Source organism: Syngnathoides biaculeatus, chromosome 23 (assembly GCF_019802595.1).
Source record: "Syngnathoides biaculeatus isolate LvHL_M chromosome 23, ASM1980259v1, whole genome shotgun sequence".
Taxonomy (NCBI): Eukaryota; Metazoa; Chordata; class Actinopteri; order Syngnathiformes; family Syngnathidae; genus Syngnathoides; species Syngnathoides biaculeatus.
Window position 1 is genome coordinate 10,213,232 of NC_084662.1, and position 23,176 is coordinate 10,236,407.

General features: G+C 46.1%; 2 protein-coding genes across 7 annotated transcripts in view; one reads left to right on the forward strand and one right to left on the reverse strand.

The window, feature by feature from the left end:
• Positions 1 to 18,593, forward strand: part of LOC133496665 (kelch-like protein 29) — a 173,860-nt gene extending 155,267 nt beyond the window's left edge. For all 3 annotated transcript variants that reach the window (XM_061812508.1, XM_061812510.1, XM_061812509.1), the window contains 4 exons: positions 468 to 648; positions 12,273 to 12,466; positions 14,716 to 14,860; positions 17,647 to 18,593. In XM_061812508.1, the coding sequence (XP_061668492.1) occupies positions 468 to 648; positions 12,273 to 12,466; positions 14,716 to 14,860; positions 17,647 to 17,830 (704 nt within the window). In that variant the 3' untranslated portion in view covers positions 17,831 to 18,593. The remainder of the gene's footprint in view (positions 1 to 467; positions 649 to 12,272; positions 12,467 to 14,715; positions 14,861 to 17,646) is intronic.
• Positions 18,594 to 19,310: 717 nt separating this feature from the next.
• The window catches only part of atad2b (ATPase family AAA domain containing 2B), a 57,332-nt gene continuing 53,466 nt past the window's right edge, over positions 19,311 to 23,176 (reverse strand). For all 4 annotated transcript variants that reach the window (XM_061811954.1, XM_061811957.1, XM_061811953.1 and 1 more), the window contains one exon: positions 19,311 to 22,017. In XM_061811954.1, coding sequence (XP_061667938.1) covers positions 21,976 to 22,017 — 42 coding nt within the window. In that variant the 3' untranslated portion in view covers positions 19,311 to 21,975. The remainder of the gene's footprint in view (positions 22,018 to 23,176) is intronic.

Sequence of the window (23,176 nt, forward strand, 5' to 3'; positions counted from 1 at the left end):
TTCCGCCACGCTCCATTTGCGGCCCGGTTCTCAGCACGGCGGCCACGCGCTCACCTTGACGCCGCGACAGGATCGTCTACCCGGGCCGCTCCATCTCTACTCACTCGCTCGCTTTTCATATAAATGGAAATGCGTGTTTGGCAGCGGGAACAAGCGGACCCCCCCCCCGGCCCCGCCGTGTCCGCCGGGAGTCCAACAAACCGTTGGGGAAATCAAGAGGGTTTTTTTTTTTTTTTTTCTACCGGGTTAGCCCATCAGCTCCTGGTCGAGCTTCTCTCGTTAAAGAACATCCTCGTGATTAACGTCTGATTTAGCTTCCGAGTGCCTCCATGTCGCTCGGTCAACTTTTTTCGCTTTGCGTCATGTGCCCGAATTTGAGTTGTGAGGAAGCTTCCGATACGGCGCAGTACAGGTGAACATAAACATAAGAAACAATTAATATGTCGTGTATTTTTGTTTTTTTGCAGGTGGAACGGAGTCGGGGGTGATGCTGTCTGAAGTGTGGTGCTACATGTCCCTGTTGGACAACTGGAACCTGGTGTCCCGCATGACGGTGGCCCGCTGCAGACACAACAGCCTGGTCTACGACGGCAAACTCTACGCCATCGGGGGTTTGGGCGTCTCTGGGAATCTGGACCACGTGGAGAGGTTAGACCGGGATGCATACCGTGCCCTGTTGTGAGGATTTTACTGTCCCTTTTCCCTTAAATTTGGTTTACGATAGACACTAGACTTTTTTTTTTTTTTTACCCCAAGATCTACTTTTCAAGCAGCCAGCCTCTCCCGATTGATTATTTTATGCAACAAAATATTCCATGATTTACCTTCAAATATTTGTACTTTTTTTTTTCAAATGACCAAGTCACAAAGATCTACCCACTGCAAAAATGCAAAACATATTTATTTCAAAGTGTATTGAGGATTCTTTATGTGTAAATGTATGTTTGTGCCAATATTGCACAACATAATTCACTTTAAGCATTTTTGTAACTATCTGAGTTCACGTCGATGATCTTTTTTGCTCGGCCAAAGGGAGATCACTTTTTTTTTTTTTTTTTTTTACCTGAGAAAATGTCCCTTTTCAGTTTTTAAAGATGAGCAGCATATCATGCACCGTCTGGACTATTCCCGCCAAGACAGAGCTCGTCGCTTGTCCTTTACATTTTCGTGACTTTTGTTCTTCCTAACGGTCACCACTCGTTCCCCGAGGAAATTTCCCACCTAACTTTTTAGGAACGGTAAACCTGCTCTTTTGTGGCGCAGAGTGCCTTGGAATTTAATGTTCCAGCGTAGAGAAATTGTCGTACACGATCCCGTTAACTAAGCTAGTCCTGTAAGATAACCTCAATGTAGTGCAGGACTCCACCGAGGCTGAGGCCTTTGTGTGGTTTACCACCGCAGACACAAAGCAGTTTTCAAGACCATTAAGTTGAAATTCAACCCAGCGACGTCACCTTAGACAGAAAAGTAGTGGTTAGGACGCCTAATGCACGCTGCTGGTCAGTGCGGGCCAAACCATTTGTGACACGGGGTTTGGATTTTAGCTATAGCATCTAAAAGAGTCCAGGTCACCGTGGTTGCTTTTTATTTTTTTTTTTCCTGGTAAAATCCAAAGATTTCATCTTCTTTCATCCCCCCACCCACCCTCATGTCCCGGTTGAATGAGCCGGCTAATGCGCGCCGCGTGCCGCTAGCGGCGTGTCACTGCGACAAGGAGCAAGAAGAAGAAGAAGAAGAGTAAGAGGAGGAAGGCGAGCAATCTTTGCCGTTATTGTTGTTGCTGTGTGCGGCGTCTGTGAGGCGAGACTAATGTAAGCCGCTTCATGCATAATTTACTATCAAAGTTTTATGGAGATTTGATTTGTACCCACACGCTTGTTTTGTTTGGCAACACTACTTAGGGATGACACACAAACCATCTCGTTTTTACTTATTCGTTGGGAAGCACAACACTGATGTTAGCTGCTGGTAATCGCTTTGTCCATAGAGCAAGAACTCTTACTGCTCCTGAATTTAGGATGAATCTGTTTTGATTCAATTAGCCATGGAGATTTTTTTGGTGTTTTTAATTCATTCCGTTTTGGCCGAGTTGTTAACAACACTCTTCTTTGGGATATGAAGTTTAAGTGCTCAAACGTTGTCGATGAGGGATAAAGATGTTGGTTTGTGTCCATATCACAAAGATGATGGCCGCAGTCGCTGGGATCGGATGTTCATGAGGTTGGGAAATACTGTAATTCCCGGCCTACAGAGCGCACGTGGTTAGACGCCTCACCCAGTACATTTGTAAAGGAAATACCATTTGGTACAATGTACAATGTACGCCGCAGCTGTGTAAAAGCAGCAACTGCCCACATTGAAACACGAGATATTTACAAAGAAAGACAGTACACAGAGAGTTTAACGCTAGGGCCACCACGATACCGCTAGCGCCGTCAAGCTAACGCTGACGTTAGCACCACCACGCTAGCGCCACGCTAACAGGGCCGGTTAAAAAAAAAAATAAATAAACATGCCGGTATATTCACAGAAACACGACATTGACACGCTTGTGCAGCACTAACAGGGCCAGACTGGTAAAAGTCACTTCCTCGGGCACATATATTCCACCGGTGTCACTCTTACCTTTTCGATTCAAGTGCCCCCTTGCGAGGCTTATAGGCCGGAAATTACGGTACTACTGAATTTGGGAGGAATCTGTTTTGATACCATTTACCACAATACCAAATACCATTTGGTACACAGATACGCTGCTGCTGTGTAAAAGCTGCAAGTGCCCACATTGAAACCTGAGATATTGACAAAGAAAGAAGGTACACAGAGAGGTTAACACTAGCGCCGCTGCGCTAATGCTGATGCTAGCGCCACCATGCTAACGCTTGCGTCGCACTAACAGGGCCCGTTAAAAAAAAATACTTGTATAAATCACTGAGACACGACAGTAACAAGCTCGCGTGTGGCTAACAGGGCCGGACCGGTAAAAGTCACTTCCTTGGCACATATATTCCACCGGTCTCACCCTTTACCTTTTCCGCTCAAGTGCCCCCTTGCGGCCGTTAGAAAAAAAATGCACAAATTAACCGCATCACCTCATAAACCGCAAGGTTGAAAGCGTGTGAACAAGTCGGAGTTTATATGCTGAAAATTATGGTCATCATTTTAGGCGCTCTCCAGATGGAAATTGTCAACAGGTTTTCCTCAAATGGTCACCAGACCAATAGAACACGAGAACGCCGTTCATTTTTGTTGATAGCAGAAAAAAACGATTTCGATGGACGTCAGAAACTTGTCGGGCGTTCAAAGCGAGACCCTCGTTCATTTTGCAAGCACGGCCGGGGGGGAGTTTCGAGGGGCGGAGCGGTAGCGACGGGGAAAAATTTGCGATCAGACGAGCTGCGACAGGGAGCAGCTGGTCGGCGACGTGGACTCGGGTAAACAGGTGTCGTAAATTACGCGCAGACGCGACCGCTCGGCGACGTTTCCGACAGATTATGAGCAAGCTATTTCTTTTGTAACACAAAAATAAATACGAGGCTAATCCCTTACTGGGTGTGTTCTGGAACCTTTAAGTCTTCATACTGAAAACTGGACAGGACAGTCACATATCGATAACTTTCCGGAGGCTTCTTATTCACGCCCGCTTTGAGTTACTCATTCACCGCTAAGGATGTTCTGGAACGATGAACCGGCCCCTCGTGTCGGCGGCGTCGCGTCACTTCGGGTGTACGGTCAGCACATTTTTTGAGCGGAAGATAAAGATGAGGAAGGCGAATCTCGGCTTGTCACGTCGACAAGAGAAATGCGAGAACAGAGAGAAATGCCAGCATGTTGGAATTGGGAAAAGGCTGGGATAGACATTATGTTGCGATCATAAAGAAAGATACAGAAGGTGAATGATGAACGTCATGCGGTTCGAGTTGAGCCTCGTCGTTTGATAACGGAAGATAAATGATTAGTTTGCCTTCAAAAGACCTTGCTCAGTCTTTTGTCTGATATGAAGAAAAATACACATTAGTGTCAAAGTTTCTTTTCCGCTAGAGATATTCCATCAATTTTCTTTGCCGCTTATCCTCACGGGGGTCGCGGGGAGAGCCCATCGCAGCTGTTAAAGGGCGGGAGGCGGGGGGACACCCTGAACTGGTTGCCAGCCAATCACAGGGCACGTAGGGACAAACAACCAATCGCACTACCAATCACACCTGGGGGCAATTTAGAGTGTCCAATTAGTGTCGCATCTTTTTGGGATGTGGGAGGAAATCTGAGGTTTTGATCAGAATTCAGTGTTCTTAGTGTTGTTTTTTTTTTTTTTATTATTATTTTAATCCCCGGTGAAAGAGGAGAAACTTCACTTCGGGGTTGTGCGCTGGGTCACTGCACACTTGATCCCGCGGGGTCAGTCGAAATCCAAACGGCCGCTGAAATGGTGAACTCGCCTTTGAAAAGGTCCGACGGCGGACGACATAAGCGGCGCCGCTCCTCGGCCACGTTCTGCCCGGCACCGTCGTCTGCGGCGGCCCTCGGCAACGGAAAGCCTCAGCGCGCGCCTCGTACGGCCGCCGGAAAGCTCGATAACGTTCCGGAATCATTACTCAGCGGCTCGAGATGGCTGCCGATGTTTGATACGCGAACGGCAGCTCGGGGGACGCGGCGACGGCTGCAAATTGATTCGCCGCGTCGCCCGTCGCCTGATGGATGCGCCCGCACGCGGCCGATCGTTTGCGCGCCCATCTTGCGGCCGGCGCGTACGCCGTCAACACATTTATTAGACGAGCCGTCGTTAAAAAAAACGAACGGCGTCATCTTTCGATTTAGTGAGATTAACGCATTTAAAATATCATTTGGGGTTAAAGAGCTTCTGCATCCTGCTGTAACCGAGCATAAATCACGATTTCCATAATGGAAGCCATCTTGTTAAGTAGCGGCAGGTTGGGACGAAACAGCTTATTAATAAGAAAGCAATAAACTGTCACCTTCTTGCACAATTTAGCATCTCTGAGGGTCATCATTATTTTTCTGGGTTCTCCTCCGTAGAAAATGCAACCTCTTGACGCCCAAAAAAACAAAACAAAACAAAATAACGATGTCAGTCGCATATATTACAACGCGATGAAAAATTTTTCCACCCAACTGCAGCTTGTCTCACCTTTTCAACTAAAACTGGCATTTTCGGTTTCTCGTTCAGATTTTCCGCTGCCGTTGCGTCTGAACAAAGTCGTCACGCTTCAGCTTCTCCAACGAACAAACGCGAGAAGAAGAAGGAAAAAGTGCAACCGAACACAGCGGAACCCGCTTCTCCTTGATCACCATCCCCCCAAAAAACTGCAAACTGACATTTTAAATCCATTTTATGGGGATTCGCACGCATGAAAATCGCTTTTGGTTGCTGCTCTTTTTGGTTTTTAAGAAGGGAAAAAAATCCACGGTGTTGCTGATTTCACGTTTTTACACCGGCTGTGTGTACCTCCCCGGCCGTTCTCGCCGCCTCATTTGCAGTCTTCCGTGCCACCGGCGCCGCCGTCCCTCTTTCGCGCGCCTCGCCGTGAAATCCCAGCCCCGCGGTCGCAATTTCGTCTTCAATCAGAAGCATCTCGGATGCGGCCTTTCTTCGCCGCAAATCGACACTCGCGACGCTCGAGCCCAACAGTTCTCCTCGCTAATGACTGACAAGTTGTTTTTTTTTTTAAAGGGGACGTTGTTGGGGGGGCTTTTTTTTGCGGGCAATCAGTTGCCCCGGGCCCCGTCCTCTTCCCGGCGTCTTGATCCTTTGGCAAAGCAATGTGATTGCGCCAATATTGAATAATTCATGCCTGTCTAATGATGTGTCAATCACGCTGCGGCGCTTTTGTTTTATTTATTGCTCGCTGCGCACAGGTTTGCGCGTCCTTCAAGCGCCATTGACGCTTAATATTTCATGAGGAGGTGTTAGCATGGCGACTCCCGTTAAAGCAGTCACTCAGCGGGGGAACAAAAAAAAAAAAAAAACTCATATCCATTCAGTCAGTCTTGTCTGGCTCCGCCCCTTTTGGTAACTTACCTCAACTAAATGTTCGGATCGATTCTTTTCACCCGCACAAACGTTTTTTTTTTTTTTTACAACAAATGTGGAATACTGTACTTTACGATTTGGAGACGTGACCTGTGGTAAGGGAGTGAAGAAACGGGTCCAAGCGGGGTAGAACAGTTGGCGGAAGGTGTCTGGTGTTCTATGTGACAGAAGAGTCTCCGCCAGGATGAAGGGCAAAGTTTATAAAACAGCGATGAGGCCGGCCATGATGTACGGATCAGAGACGGCGGCCCCGAAGAGACAACAGGAAGCAGAACTTGAGGTAGCAGAAATGATGATGTTGAGGTTCTCGCTCGGAGTGAGCAGGTCGGATAGGATTAGAAATGAGCTCATTAGAGGGACCGCCAAGGTTGGATCTTTTGGAGAGCAGACTTCGATGGTTTGGACATGTCCAGAAGCGAGAGAGCCCGAGTAGGTTGGTAGAAGGGCGCTGAGGATGAAGCTGTCAAGGAAGAGAGAGCGAGAGGAAGACCAGAGAAAAGGTTGATGGATGTTGTGATGGAGGACAGGAAGACTCTGTGGGTTTAGAGAGGAGGATCCACGAGATAGGCTTAGATCCCCAAGACAAGCCGAAAGAAAAAGAAGGCCGACTTTTTCTTTGGGCGGACTAAGGCGGGTCAACCGACGCTCAACGCCCGTGCGGTGTTTCCAGCCCCGTTGACGCGGACTCTTTCCCGTTTCAGTTTTGCGCGACACCAATGAAAGTTAGCAGTTGCTAGCTCCACTCCACAGTCGGTTTCCACTTGACAAAAAAAAAAAAAGTCAGATGAGTTATTTTTGGTCCCCCCCTCGCAACGTTTGTCAAGCAAGCAAGAAAAGAGAGCCGCCGTCCTCTTTTATGCCAACTCTTTTCATTTCAGTCAGATTTTCAAGCTGCCAATAACAATTAGCAGTTGCCAGCTCCCCCCTCGGAGTCGGTTCTTTCGCAACTTTTGCCGCTCCAAATTCAACAAGGGATGTGTCGGGATGAGCGCGTAAGACATGCGATAACCTAGAGAAACGCAAAGACGCTCATAGGGATCCAAAGGGGATCATGGGAAACAAAGAGGATCATGGGAAGACACCTTGAAGAGTTGCTTCTCTCTCATTTCTCCACACTGCTAATGAATATCTGAAAGTTTCTACGTCGGCGCTCAGGTTAGAGCCTCCAGCTGTTGTGGTTTCGTGGTGGGCGGTGCCAGGGGGCGCACCGCAGGGGGGGGGGCGACCCCGCAGCAGTGGGCGACAAGAGGCTCCCAAAGCCCCCCCGCCGAGGCGGGTTCCCCCCAACCGAGCTAATCCCTTGCTCTTCTGGATTAGGCAAGATAGCAGCCGCCGGGCACCCGCTGGGCTGTCAAGGTTGACGCCCGCCCGGCCCGGCGGCCGACCCCCCCCCCCCCCCGATGCGACACCCTCGGTCCTCGCCGCCGCATGTGGTCTCTCGCGGAAGCGGAAGAACGCATTTGCCCCCAAAAATGAAGACAAACTATCAAACAAATGCTCTCACATAACCTAATTTTTCTCTCACTAATTATTTTAGCTTTTCGACATTGCAAAACTATTCCTGTCAGGAGTTGATGAGAAGAAATCGACGCCGACTTTACAACCCCCCCCCGATGCACACGTCGCTAATAAATCAAACAGACGCGGAGCCTCATTGGCGGCAGACTTTATTTAACACGCCGGCTAATATAACGGTGAAGAATGTGCGCGGACGCCACGTTCATTGTGATGGATCGCGCCATTTTGGGACCCGGTCGACTTCCAAACCGGCAGAAAAAAAATGAAGGCGGGTGGCCGCAGACGCCGTGGAGCCATGACTATGAAAAGTTGGCGTCATAAAAAAAAAAAAAAAAGATGTAACATCGCACTCGTCTTATTTGTTGCAAATATGGAAACCAGAAAGAAATGTGAAACATTCAACTTCACCCGTAACGGGGTAAATTTGTCATGTTCTTTTTGCAATCTACCGAGGCTAAAACAGTATATTAAAAAAAGTTATTACTCCACTCACATTTATTTACAAAACACTAAGCATGTACATCTTTACGGCTATTAAAATGTAAATTTATGGTCGGCTAAAATAAGTCAGCACAGAGCCATTAACAAAATTCTGTTCACCACAGCCCCAAATACGCGCGTCAACTTCACCGAATGTGATTTACCGACAACCGGTAAACGAGAAAAACTAGTATAGAAAACGGATGGATACGCGATTTTCTTCTGAACTGGGTTATGATTGGCACTCCAACCTTTTTTTTTACTCGTCGTCGGCCTGACGTGCCTCGCGCGACAGCATCTCGTCGCCCTCGCCTCGCTAATTAGCGCCCGTTAGCACGCGACAGCCACCGGCTCACGGCTCACCGCCTCCCTCCCTCATCATAAAAACGTGACAAGTGACCTTATAGGACGAGCAGCCTTCCCACGCTGAGCGGGCGCCTAACGCTGCCTGGCACCGTCGAGGCAGTCACGAGCGGTCGCGCTCTCCCGTCTGCTGGTTTTCCAGGAGTGACCGCGACGCTATTTCGACACCAATCAACTCGCGTAACATGCCCCAAGATCAGCGACCTTTTCGCTTAAGACGCAACCCTCAAACTCAGATTGTCCAGTCACGCTGCAGCTCACAAAAGAGTTCCTTAAGTCGATGATACCGATTTATAAATTTGGCATCTGTTTGGCTAATTTATTTGGCTTTAGTTAGCTAACCTTATGTTTTTGCTTAACCCTAACCTTTCTATGTTTAGGCTCCTTGAGCTTTGCATCTTACCTTAGCTAGCTGTGGCTAAAGTTATGTGGTTGTCCTCATATTCACTTGAAACCCTTAAAAAAAAAAAATCTCATTTTGATTTTTCCAAAATAAGCAATGTATCGTCTGTAAACTCGTGCTTTTGGCTCTTTCAAAAAAATGCTAACATCGGCTAAACTGGCGGTCGTGATGTGTGTACACTTTTGTTTCGCCTTGACTATTGCTGTGCAGTCTGTATGACATGCTTTTCTCCTAAACGTGTATTTTTTTCTCTTCTTTGGGGGGGTGGGAGGGAATTGGCTTTTTGCACCCCTGCCAAAATTACTTTTCCTTGAAAATCTCTTCATTAATTATTCATTCATTAAGTCATTAAACTCTTTTTTTTTTTTTCTGAAATTGTCCCGCCAAAATGATTCCCACCCCACCCCGAAATTAACTTTCTCCCGTGATGGACTTTTTCATGAATATATTTATTTTACAGTTAGCGGATGCATCAAAACAAAAGGAGACGAGGGGGGGCGGCCTTCACCTAACCCAGACTGGCCAATCACAGCGCATAAAAATGGTCTCATGCTGGAATTTGCTCATACTTAAGATTTACATTGGGTCTATCCATCCATCTATTTTCTTTGCCGCTTATCCTCACGAGGGTCACGGGGAGTGCTGGAGCCTATCCCAGCTGTCAGCGGGCAGGAGGCGGGGTTCACCCTGAACTGGTCGCCAGCCAATCGCAGGGCAGATGGAGAAAAACAACAGTCGCATTCACAATCACACCTTGGGGCAATTTAGTGTCCAATTAATGCCGCATGTTTTTGGGATGTGGGAGGAAAGCGGAGTGCCCACCCGGAGAAAACCCACCCAGGCACAGGGAGAACATGCAAACTCCACACAGGCGGGTTCAGTATCGAACCCCGGACCTCAGAACTGTGAGGCCAACGCTTTACCATCTGATCCACCGTGCCGCCAATCACAGCGCACAAAAATGGTTTCATGCTGGAATTTGCTTATATTTATGTTGTGTGTGTATATATTTTATTAATTTTTCTTCCAGCCTTAGCAACAGTAACCACCGGCGTAACGTGAAGTCCGCGAGAGGAAATTGAGACGAGCGCAACCTGGTGCGACCGCGTGAATTCCGAGCGATTATGTCAATCCGGGACGGTCGCTTGTTGCGTCGCGTGCGTCCCACCCGCGGGGATGACGTGAAGGTGAAACATCTTTTTTTGCGGGATGCCAAAATGAGCCTTAATCTGCGCCCGTGCAGGCGCATACGTGCGCGTGTCTTGGCCGACCTTGACTTCGTCCGTCTGTCAGAGCGACTCCGTCAGATGGTCGCCTGACCGCCAAAAAATAAACCCCCGCTGCTGCCTTTCGGGCGGTATCAAGAAGATGCGCTAATAGGAACGAGCCCCCCCAAAATGATCAATGACGACTTCATTTTGCACACTGAACTGCGAACAGACGAGGGTTTGATTGCTGTTCCTTTTTGCTTTTTTTTTTTTTTTTTTGGTAACAGGCATCTCACACTTTATTTTTTTTGGGGGGGGGCTTTTCTGTGACGGTTCAATTGAGTTTTTCGAGACGTTTCCAGTAAATCGTCCCGGGAGCTGTCAGACCGCCGAGCTCGTCTGCGGGCGTAAACAAAGCCGAGCGGCCACTCAATGGGGTGGCATTACTGTTATTTTACCCACAATGCACTCTGGCCCTGCTGTCAAGCGCCGGGCCGCTAATGAATTTCACGTGTTCATCCGCCGGGCCATTTTCACAAAGTGCTGCCTATCAGACACGACGGACACAAACACAAGAAAACCCGCAAAAACACAAACAACAGCAGCGAGTTTGCACGTCAGTTATCTGGATTTCCATATTTTAAAAAAATGTAAAAATATGGCACAAAATTCCAGTCTAATAGAAAAGTAAGCAATGTACATACTTTGATTTTCTATGACGCTGTTAGCCGGATGCTATCATCAACTTCGCTAAAGGGCCTCGCTGTGTGCTACGTTTGCGGGGGAGGGGCTAAAATTAGCCGATAAGGTGCGAGAAGTTACTGACGTTGGGAAAAAGTCATAACTTCCTGTGCATTTTGGGCATACAAAGTTTTATACTGTACATGTTGCTTGAAATTGTTCTAAAAAGCTTGAGTGAATCAAAAATTAGATGATTCAAAATCATATTAAACCAGTTCGGGGTGTAGGCCGACGGTAGCAGCGATAAGCTCCTGCGACCCTTGTGAGGATGAAAACGTGTTTCAAATATTATATTACTTTTTATATCTGCTAAGTACCCAACAAAAATAAATAAAGGCACCACGGGGATGAGACTGGAGCTGGACCCGATGTGCCGTTGCTCGGAGAAGCGCCGCTGCACGCGTTAGGGGCGTTGGCGTTTTTCCGTCCAAGATGGCGGCCGGCGCGAGGTGCTTAATGGGGTGTGTCGCCCGACATATGTTTGCTTTGCGTAATTGCTTTAATTGCAGTCGTTGTGCCCGTTGCTTGCGCTTTTTTTTCCTTCCTCCCCTGGTGGTGCCCGTGTCGGGCTAATTACGCCTGTCAGCCCCCGCAGCCAAAACTCAGAAAGCCGACGTGTGTGTGTGTGTATTCATGAGTGGTTGAGATCCATTAGTGCTATGTTTAAGTATGATGTAGCCCATTGGACCTTAAATGTTTCTGTTTTTGTCAAAATACCCAAAGGCTCAAGAATTACTGTTGCCTGTGCTTTGGCAATCCCCCCCCCCCCCCCCCCCAACATTCTTTATTATATACTGAAATGTCCCCTTATATGCAGTTTTGTGCGCAGGACAAACCCCTATCTACTATAAAAGTAGTGCTTTGGCGCCATCTTGTGGCATATACTTTTTTTTTCAAGTAGTGAGGCGTCCATCCATCCATTTTCTTAGCCGTTTATGCTCACAAGGGTCGCGGGGAGTGCCGGAACCCATCCCAGCTGTCAATGGGCAGGAGGCGGGGTACACCCTGAATTGGTCGCCGGCCAATCGCAGGACACAGAGAGATAAACAGTCGCACTCACAATCACACCTACGGGCAATTTAGAGTGCACAATTAATGTTGCATGTTTTTGGGATGTGGGAGGAAACCAAAGTGCCCACCTGGAGAAAACCCACGCAGACACGGGGAGAACATGCAAACTCCACACGGGCGGGTCCGGGATCGAACCCGGCACCTCAGAACTGTGAGGCTTTACCAGCTGATCCACCGTGCCGCTTGTGAGGCATCCTTCACCCAATTATTACAGTATTTTGCTTTGTCTTCCGTGCAAAAAATTTCAATTTTTCCCATAAATTAGGCTCGACATTGTTCAATGCAAACTCTCAGTCACACCAAAAACTTTTTGGGGAGGGGCTGAAACAAACGAATGTCAATTTGTATTTATTTTAATCCAAGTTCTGTTTTCCCTGTCAAAGTCTGAAGTTAATTCCGAGCAAACAAGCCAGCTAATATTTCGCGTGCGTTCCCTTCACAGGTACGACACCATCACCAACCAATGGGAGACGACGTCGCCGCTGCCCAAGCCCGTGCACTCGGCGGCGGCCACGGTGTGCGGCGGCAAAGTCTACGTGTTCGGCGGCGTCAACGAGGCGGGGCGCTCGGCGTGCGTGCTGCAGTCGTACGTGCCGCGGAGCGACGCCTGGAGCTTCATCGAGTCGCCCATGATCGGTAACGTCGGGGAGGGGACCGGAACTTTTCTATCTTTGGCCTAAAATGTCGAGTAAAATCTCATCGTCGAGTATAAAAAAAAAAAATCCACGACCTGAACAAAAACATGATTTTTTTTTTTTAATCATCATGTTAAATTGCACAATTTTATAAAGATTATAATGCAACACGTGACTGCGTATTAGCCAAAGAGGTGACCTCAGGATGTCAAGCTACAACTAAAAAAAAAAAGTTACATTTGGTCCAAAATTTGAAAAACTTTTCTTAGACTGACCAAAAACAGGATTTCTGCAATAGCCCACATGTTGGCTATCACGTACTTTATTCAGCAAAAACAAGGTGCAAAGGGAGATTTATTTTTGAATTACTTTTGAACGCATCCTAATGATAACCTGCTGTTTTGTAGTTTTTTGAAAGTCCTGAGCGCGGTTGCCTAGCAACAGTGTTCTCCCTCAAGCTGAGGCAAGCAAGCCAACACCTTGCGGGCCTTTTATGGCAAACATACTGTAACACTACATTGTCCCTCATTGCTGTGATTTCTTTTTTATATTTTGTGTGACCATGACAACAGGCGAGCCCAGATGATCATTACGTTGATTATAATTGGACTATTTAAACCTCTTTTTTTTTTTTTTTTTTTTTTGGAGTGCACATGTTGGCATACCGGGAAAAAACCTGAGCAAAAAAAAAAAAATGCTGTCAAGAAAATTGCGACAACTGGGATTTGAGTTTCCTCCTTCTCTGGATTCCATTTTGCTAGTTTGGTCAATTCTTATTATACACGTGTCGAAATTTTGATTCGTACACTTTTTGGTGTTGCAGTCTGACCTTAACTCATTCCAGACAAATAGCAAAACAAATAAAAATAAACGTGTCTAACGAGCATGCTACGGCAGCATTTTTTTTCCTATTATTTAAAGTTTTTAAATGTGATTTAATTCACTTTGGCTACTAAAAGTTCAACATCAACTCACAAAAGTAAAATTAAGAAACCATCAAAACAACAGATCATTATTTGGAATTAACCAAATATTTCTTTACGCAAATGTTTACCGTAATTCCCGGTACAGAGCGCACCTGGTTACAAGCCCCACCGAGTACATTTGTAAAGGAAATATCATTTGATACAGGTATACGCCCCAGCTGTGTAAAAGCCGCAAATGCCCGCATTCAAACGCGAGATATTTACAAAAAAGGACTACACAGAAGGAGTTTAACGCTAGCGCGACGCTAATGCTTCGCTAAAGCTAGTGCTAACGCTAATGCTAACAGGGCCGGTTAAAATAAAACTTACCGGTAAATATCGGTGATACGCGCCAGTAACACAGCAACAACACGCTAGCACAACGCTAACAGGGCCGGTTAAAAAAAAAAAAAAAAAGAAACATACCGGTAAAAGTCACATTTATTCCACTGATCTCACTCTTACCTTTCCTGCTTGAGTGCCCCCTTGTGGCCGTGAGAAAAAAAATGCACAAATTAGCCGCATCACCGCATAAGCCGCAGGGTTGAAAGCGTGTGGAAAAAAGTCTCGAAATTGCAGTAAATAACGAATCATGAAAAATGTAAACAAGATGTGGAAAACCATCATACCATTTTATCCTAATGACAAATTTACAACAGTTTAGGCAACTTAGCTTCGGATGATAACTGAATGTTCCATAAAATGCTCAAAATGATAGTTAAAAGTTCCAAAATGAAAGTGTGAGCCTCAAAATCTCAGAAAAAAACTACAAAAACAAAACGTGTACTTTAACTACACATCTTTTCCCAGTACTGTCATGGATTACAGTTAATTTGCCACTTATAAAAAAACGTAGCCAATTTTTATAATTCATGCTAATTACTTGTGTGTCAATTCGTACGGTACAAAAAAAAAAACTTTGCGACGAGACGTCGCCGTCGGCTCACTGGAGCCATCGCGGGCGATGTTTGGATCGGGCTGTGATAAAAACGACGCCACATGCTACGCCAGGCTCCAAACTCCTTATCGATGTTTTGTTTTGTCGTTCCCCCACCTCCCCCCCGCCCGTTCATGTTGTTGTTTTTTTACACCCCTGTGAGTATTCAGCCTTGGGCGTCGAGCGCAGCTCTGCGCGTGTCCAATTGTCGATGCGCACGCATGCTGAGGGTTGTTCCTAATATTTGGGCGAGCGTGTGGAAAAACAAATTGTCATTCGGACTGGATGGAAAAATGGCTTGTGCGGTTTTGTGTTTTAACAGCGATCTCTGTGTGTGTTTGTGTCTAGATAACAAGTACGCTCCGGCGGTGAGTCTGGGCGGCCTGGTGTACATCCTGGGCGGAGCCTACGCCCGGGCCACCACCATCTACGACCCAGACAAAGGCAACATCAAGGCGGGACCCAACATGAACCACTCCCGACAGTTCTGCAGGTAACACGGATGCACGTGCACAAACGCATCGTATTCAGAAATGGATTTACAGGACATGCAGCTGTCTTTAAAGCCCAAGTGTCATCCCTATAAACATTCTAAAATAGATGCTGTAATGAAAAATACATATAGCATTATTTACTTACGTACTTACTATATGGAAAAATAAATATGAGCGAAGAGCGCGTTAGTTGCGGAATTCATCTGGACTCCCATATAACATAAACAAAGACTTCTCCCCGAAGGGCCCTCAAGATGGCGCTCATCAGAATAAAGATGGTTAAAAAAAAAAAAGACACAATCGTAGTGGGGTAATATAGTACATTTATTGTTTGAACTATTAATATAGGGAATTAATCACAATGTCAATTATTTGTGGAAATGAGCCATTTACGGTCCCTGTGCGTTTGTACTGCTGCATCGCGTGCTTCTGTGCGGCGGATGAAGTCGAGGAGGTCATCATACAGAAGAGGGGAAAAAGGAGGAGGAGGAGGAGGTTTCATCTGGAAGCGGGACGTGCGCTGCTCCTCGTGTTTAGCAGGCAGAACAGCAGCTTGTGTTTTTTTTTTTTTTTTTTTTAAGGCCGCACGCTCCACTCCTGGTCAGACCCAATAGATTTAAGCTTTATGTAATAATCTTTTCCACTTCCAGCAGCGTTTATGACTTGGTGTGTGCGTGAGAGCGGACACAAAAGCCCTAATCTGCTTACAGCCCAAGTTTTAATCTTCCCTGCACACAAACTCCTGTTTCTCTTTTTCCCTATCAAATAAGCACATTTGCTTTTTGGGGGGGGAAGAGGTTGACAGATTTATGGCCACCCTCCCTCCCTCCCCTCACTTTTCATTTCTAAGTCAAAATGTGAATTCTCAAATTCAGTTTTCCCCCCTTTTCACCTTGGACACCCAGTAAGATTTTGAGGCCCCGTAGCTCAGTGGTTAAGAGGGTTGGTTTGGTAAACCAAACCAGGGGTCGTGAGTTCGTATCTCACTGGGGCCTCCCAAGTGGGGTTGCGTTAAAAACTGTGCCAAACAAATATGAGCGTTTCACCTGAGATGTATAGCCTAACAGGACAAGCTGAAAGAAACCTCCTATTTGCTTATGTTCAGCTTTTTTTTTCCCCTAACATTAGTTGAATACAATACTTTATGTAGTATTAGTGTAAATGTGAGGACCTGTAGCTCAGTGGTTAGAGCACTGGTTTGGTAAACCAGGGGTTGTGGGTTCGTATCCCACTGGGGCCTCCACTCCCTGAGAAGGGTTGCGTCAGGAAGGGCATCAGGTATAAAAAAAAAAAAAAAAAAAAAAATTGTGCCAATCATATGTGTGCGTTCATTTGAGATGACACGCTGTGGCGACCCCGAAAGGGACAAGCTGAAAGAAACTATTTTCTTACATTTACACTAATACTAGTAAGTTTCTTTCAGCTTGTCCGATTAGGGGTGACACTGCTCACATTTGTTAGACCCAGTTTTTACACCAGATACCCTTCATGTGGGATACGAACTCACGACCCCTGGTGTACCAAACCAATGCTCTAACCACTGAGCTATGGGGCCACAGACTTAAACCTCAACAATCACGCCAATCTCAATCCCAATAGTGACCACACAATACCTACCTAGCCCATCAAATAACTAGCCTAGCTTACATTTAACTACAACTACCAACCGAGAGCCAACGATAACCTTTCTTCCTTTTGACAACCCCAGCCTTAATTCAAACAAGTAACCATTAGCCTGGTGTTGAAATCTTAGCCATAATCGAACCTAAAACCAAGACCAGTGTGTGTGTCATCTCAGAAGAATGCTCATATTTGTTTTGTCAGTTTTTACACCAGATGCCCTTCCTGACGCCCAAACTCACAACCCCTGGTTTACCAAACCAATGCTCTAACCACTGAGCTATGGGCCCCCAAACCTAAACGTCAACATCGATGCGAATCTCAATCCATAACCAGATCTGATTTGGCATTAAATCCCAAAACTCACCTCCGTTACAGGTCATAGGACAGTTGAACAGGGAGGTGACGTCAGCACATTCAGCAGCATTTGAGATTTTGAAACCTCGTCTTATACCTGGTACTTGTTTATTTTTTTTAACAAATTCTTCAACTTTTAAGAACACCAAACACACCCGAACCATACCCAACTAGCACCTGAAACAACCTACCAACCAACCAACGCTAATGGTGAAAACACCCAACCCGAATTGGAAATAACACTATTCCAAACTTAACCTAAAAGAACCGCAATTTCCTCCTCCTCCTAACCAACATAAGACCTAAACCTGAATCAACCCGAGCCCCCATCATACCGTAATTCACCTGGTTACCTGTAAAGGAAATACCATTTGGTACATACAAACACCGCACCTGTGTAAAAGCTGCAAGTGCCCACATTGAAACACGAGATATTTACAAAGAAAAACAGTACACACAGGAACAGTTTAGTACTAGCGTGGCACTAACGCTAAAGCTAGCATTAACAGTGCCGATTAAAACAAAACTCACCGGTAAATATCACCGAGACACGCCAGTAACACAGCAGCAACACGCTAACAGGTCCGGTAAAAGTCACTTCCTCGGCACATATATTCCACCTGTCTCATTCTTACCTTTTCCGCTCGAGTGCCCCCTTGCGGCTGTTAGAAAAAAATGCACAAATTCACTGCTGCAGGGTTGAAAGCGTGTGAAAAAAGTCGCAGCTTGTAGGGCGGAAATTACGTTACATTTCGAATGAGTTTCCAAACCAAAATAGCCATGATTTTCCGTGTGTCCTCTGCTCCAGCGCCGTGATCCTGGACGGGAAGATCTACGCCACGGGGGGCATCGTGAGCAGCGAGGGTCCGGCGCTGGGCAACATGGAGACGTTCGAACCCTCCACCAACACGTGGACGCTGCTGCAGTCGCTTCCCTGTCCGCTCTTCAGACACGGCTGCGTGGTCATCAAGAAGTACATCCAGAGCGGATGAGGCCGGGGGGGGCGGACACCGACACGGACCTTCGCGTAGTGCCAAACCTAAAAAAATATTTAAATGGCAACCACCACCCCTCACCCCCCTTCCAGCCCCACTTTTGGGCCCGTTTCCTTCCCAATGGAGAATGTACTTCGCGCGCAATCGCTTGTCCGTCTTCCCACCAACAGGCGCATGGACTCTTTAGTAAACATTCTTAGTTGACGCCACTCATTTCTGTTGAGTTTAACATAAGCGTTAATATATACAGGACAGGACAGGAGAGGAAGAACGGATCCGAGAGGACTAACGCCGTTCGTCCTCATCCTGTTATCTGGAATATTTCATCCCCAACCACCCCACGCTGAGCAAAAGAAGCACAATAATCACCCATGACTGTTATCATATTTTTTGGCATTCTGGTTTTTCTACCCATGACACGTCTCATCTGAAAGCCGCCCGTACAGTTTAGGAGGTGGACTTCTGTAAATACCAGGAAGGACAAATATGTATATTTTCCAACCTCGAGGCAGTTCTGTATAAATGTTTAAAAAAAAAAAAAAAAGGACAAAAAAAATTAGGATGAATTTCAAAGACAAAAAGTGGTACGTCTGTAAATCTGTATCCATAAATTAACATTTGTTATTACGGAAAGCTAATACATATACCAAAAAATGGATATAAATGCTTGGTCCTGTCTTTCTTGTAACTGGTATAATTATGCTAGGTAGAGAACTTCAGGCATCTTTTTGTGGTAACTATTTAACCTGCAGCCAAACCGCCTCACCGTCTGGTCTGATCCATCTTCGCGGCAGTGATAAAAACATTGCCGCCTGCGAGCAACGACGACACCGCGGCTAAACTACCTCCCCATCCGATCCACCTCCGTGGCGGTGATAAAAACAACGCCGACAGCTCGCGACGCCGCCCCCGCCGTAGCCAAACCAACTTCCCGTCCGATCCACCTCCGCGGTGTAGATGAGCCGCCGCGACGAGCCACCCCGGCCAAAGCAGTGTTGGCAAAGCCGGCGGGAACCAGTAGCTGTATACACAACTTCCTGTCATTTGGAACCCACGAAGCTCTCGTCCTTTGCACCCGTACAATCCACATTTTACGACGAACCGGGTCTTTTGGAAAAGTATGAAGAGCGAATCCATCCTCCCGAGTGTTCGAACAATATCCAGCGATACAACGAGCCGGCATTTTAGCTAACACGAAGGAACAACGAGCTACCTTCCAGCAGGTAAAACTAATAGAAAAAGACAAGACCTCTTGAGTGCGCTACTGCCCCGTACGTCACTTCCAGGTTCTTGTCGAAAACAAATCCCGCGAGAGGATTTTCATGGCGGGAGTTACAAAAAGCCATACACGTCAAAATCATGTTTTGTGGTGGAAAAAAAGGGATGGGTCCATACTGGCTACTGTTTTTTCGTGGACTTTAAATACACGTAGTAAACATTGTTTTCGACGTCCGTGTGAAAAGACAACAGCATGTCGCAGTTTTTAACCTTTTTAATTCAAGTATATCACAGTGTTTCCATTCCAAATATAACTTACAGAGGAAAAAAAAAAAAAAGGTAACGAGTGTGTGCTGCGCGGTGTTGAACGGGTCAAAAACACCGAACAGAAACCCCGACGGCGACGTGAAATGTTTTCCACTTAGAAAAAAGGTCAGGGCGAGTGGAGGAAGGAAGAACGGGTACAAAGTGTCACATCTCACTCGCTGGGCGTACTGGACTAGAAAAAAGTCGTTTCAACTACCAGACAAAAATTGGTTGTTAGTCCAAACTGGCTACGACAATAAACAAAGCGATATCACAATGTATGACATTTGAACTAAACCATGTCTTTAATTCCAATATGACTCTCATTTAAATTAATATTTCTTTTGGCGACATAAGGAGAAAGAAAAAAAAAAAACATCTGGTCCTGTTCCCCCACAATTTTCAGTATGCAAAAAAGTAAAAAGGGGGGAATTAAAACACCAGGAAATAAATACACGCACACACAAAACACAAAAGCGGTGAAACCCAAAAAACACACACAAAAAAAAGGGGGGGGGGGGTGGCCATGTGCTGAACCTGAGAGACGTAAAAATCCTCGTACGTGAACACCCAAACGCCCGAAAAACCTGCTACACAAACGCTACAGGTTGACAAAAATCGATAAAAACCGGGAGGGAATCAAAAGTGTAAAATCATCTACAATAAATAGACATGAGATGAAATCATACAAGAAAAGAAGGCTGAGTGATATCACAAAATGCTGCTCGACTGGGTTAGTAGGTGGGGATTTGGTGGGGGGGGGGGGGTCACGCTGATACTGGAAACGAGTGTTGGTGCGACAATAAAAAAAAATTCTATATATATACCGCTTGCGTATACCGAGTAAACTGTTGACAATAAGTTACACTGAGGTAGCTTGCGGCAGCTTTTTTTTTTTTTTTTTTTGCATAACTAGTCGACCATCATTTCCGAGCCTCGTCCAGTGCATTTGTGTGAGTGCGCGCGTGAAACAGGTCGTGAACGCGTTGTGGAGATTTCTGTTACGTTAGCCTAAAGGAAATTATTAAAGACAAAAATCGCAGCCTGAGCAACATTTCCTAGCGCCAACATCAGTTCAACCTCAGATCGCGAAAGAACACAACAGGGAGCTTTCCCAACGGGGGTCGATCAACACATGGCAAGTCACTACTTTGAACTCTTTACAACATTTCAATATAATAATAATAATAATAATATACTCAATATTTAAACGTTGAATCTCATTCGCTCATTCAAAGTCACCTTTGAGGCTTTTTGGCTGTCCTGTGTTAACTTAGGGTGTCGACATGGAATCGGAGGGGTTGAAGTCAACCTTGTATTTCATGTCCTCGTCTTCCATTAAAAAGAAAAAAAAAAAAAAAAAAAAGGTATTAATACGGAATGTGTAGTTCCGCAATTTTTAAATTAACCAGCGAGATTTTTAGCCGTCATCCGGAACCCCTTTGTCCTGTTTGAAAGGTACAAAGACAGAAATAGGGGCACGTTTAAGTCCCGCGTCGCATTGTCGCTCGCCCACTTTTACGCCACACGTCCGAGCTACGTTCGTTGCCGTCCTTTATGAAATATTGATCCGGAACTGAGGCATCGGAGTCAACGCAGTTCAGAGACCTCGCGGTGGCGTCGCCTCGTTTGCATTAAACCTCGCTTGCACCTTTCACGTCATCTGAACTTTTTGTTTTTAATTTTGCTCTTCTCCTTCGGGAATGCTAACAAAAACAAAAAGTCGGTCCTGTGAATTTGAATTGATTTTTCAGGAGTCTTTTGCATTAACTTTTTTGTTTTGTTTTCATTCCTTTCAAAGTCAATCAAAGCTGGCCCCCCAGCCCCCCACCCCACCCCACTGTTGATTCAGTATTGAGGGTTTAAAGGTACTGCACACAAACGATTCCACGATCCCCGTTCACACTGCCAATCAAATACGACGCAAACGGTAGCGAGATGTCTTTTTTTTTTTTTTTTTTACGTTAGAAGCCACGATCCCCATCTGCACTGCTTTTTTTTTTTTTTTTTTTAAACTGCTTCTTTCAAGCAAGTAAGGAGGGCTCAGGAATATAAGCTAGTAGACGGGGGAAAGGGGAAAAAAAAAAAAAAAAACGATGGCAATGGCAGCGTATAATGATGATGGCGTTCCACTCCGGGGCGAGATTGGCTCAGCGGCGTGCACTTCACTGATTGGCCGTATTATTCTGTCCTCGTCTCCAAGTGGCGTTCACACCTTTCCTTTCTGCTGGTGAGGATCTGCGTGTATGTGTGTGCGCGTGCGTGAAAGGGGTCGTTTTGACTCGTCGTCCGAGTTGAACAATGCCGAGAAAAGCAGCATGGATTACAGTTAGTATAGCACCCAAGTAGCACCGGGGTTTCCTATTACCGTTGGCGGGCGTGCGTGCGTGTGAGCGCGACACCTACAAGGGGGAGGGGGGGTTTGGTTGTGTAGAAGCAGATTTTCCTGAGACGATAGCACCATTGAATGTCTCTTGACTTCGCTCTCAGTTTGTTTGTCTTTGTGGTCCCGTGGGGGTTGGGGGGAAGGGGGCTCAGAGGTCCAGGAGTGGGGGTTGGGAGGTGGGAGATGTGGTTGCTCAGGGTCTTACCTGAGGAGGTTTTGTCGTCGCCATCTCTCACAGGAATGTATCAAAATGCTGGATCCTGTCTTCCATCTCCTGCGGGGCACAGTGACAAAAACGAGATGCTGTGTTAGGGGATGATGACGGGACAGGACGGACCAATGGACCTTTCCGACCTGTCAATCACTCTTACAATAATAGCCAATCAGATAGCCGCATTGTATTAACCCCTGGCTTGACACGCCCGTCTCGCCGCATTGTCCCACACGCAATGCCGGTTGTCAGTAGCGTGCGCTTGGAAAAGTTAATGTTACGAAGGAAATGGTCCTCAGATGCGCAACGTGCAATTCTGATGAAAGATATCCTGCTAGGTGACAAGGGGCCCGCTTGATTCATTTTCCAAATAGTTGAGATCTCTCTGGAGAACTCTCTTGGACAAGTCTGACACATTTGGCAAAAAACATAACTCAATATTATCTGGAATACGCGATAAGAGAATCGACTTCAAACCAGTTCTGTTCAGTCGCCATTTTGGATGTGAGCAGTAAAGCTTGTGGGACATGGCAACTGCAGCTCAGGGGGCGGAGCTTAAGATCGCCAGTTGGAAAGGTCCACTGAGTGCGACCAACATTGCCGGGTTTTGGGGGTGGTCGGCGAGACAGAGCCTGTGGCCTGCAGGACTACAAAAGAAATCGGAGAATATTTACTGTTACTGTAGAGACTCCTAAAATCGGATGAAATATTGTTGCTTAACGATTAATTGCTGATCAAAAATGCTAATCGTTGGTCAATTCTTGGTTGTTGCACCTTAATGGGATTAAAATCTCAAAACACTAAACCATTATATTGTACCCTACGGTAAATCAAATAATATATAAATGGATACAATGTCGGAATTGGAACGAATCATTATCAGATCACGATCCGTCTCAACAGAAACGTAATTTAAGTCAGGAGTCGTATTGGCGTTTATCGTGAATTGGGGTTCGTCGCAATTGCTGTATCACAGATGATTTATTGCTGTGAAACATTTTAAATTGGGATGGAATCAAAATTGTTGCGACTTGAAGAATCGTTACCAGCGTCAGTCACAACACTTCTGGTAAGACCGAATCGGATCGGATCGTAATTTGCTTGATTTGCGATTGTGAGGAATCATAACAGATGGTAACAGGTGCAAAATGTACCAACACCGTATTGCAGTGTCGTAATTACCGTTCTGGAATGATTATACACATTAATTGCTGCAGCGGAC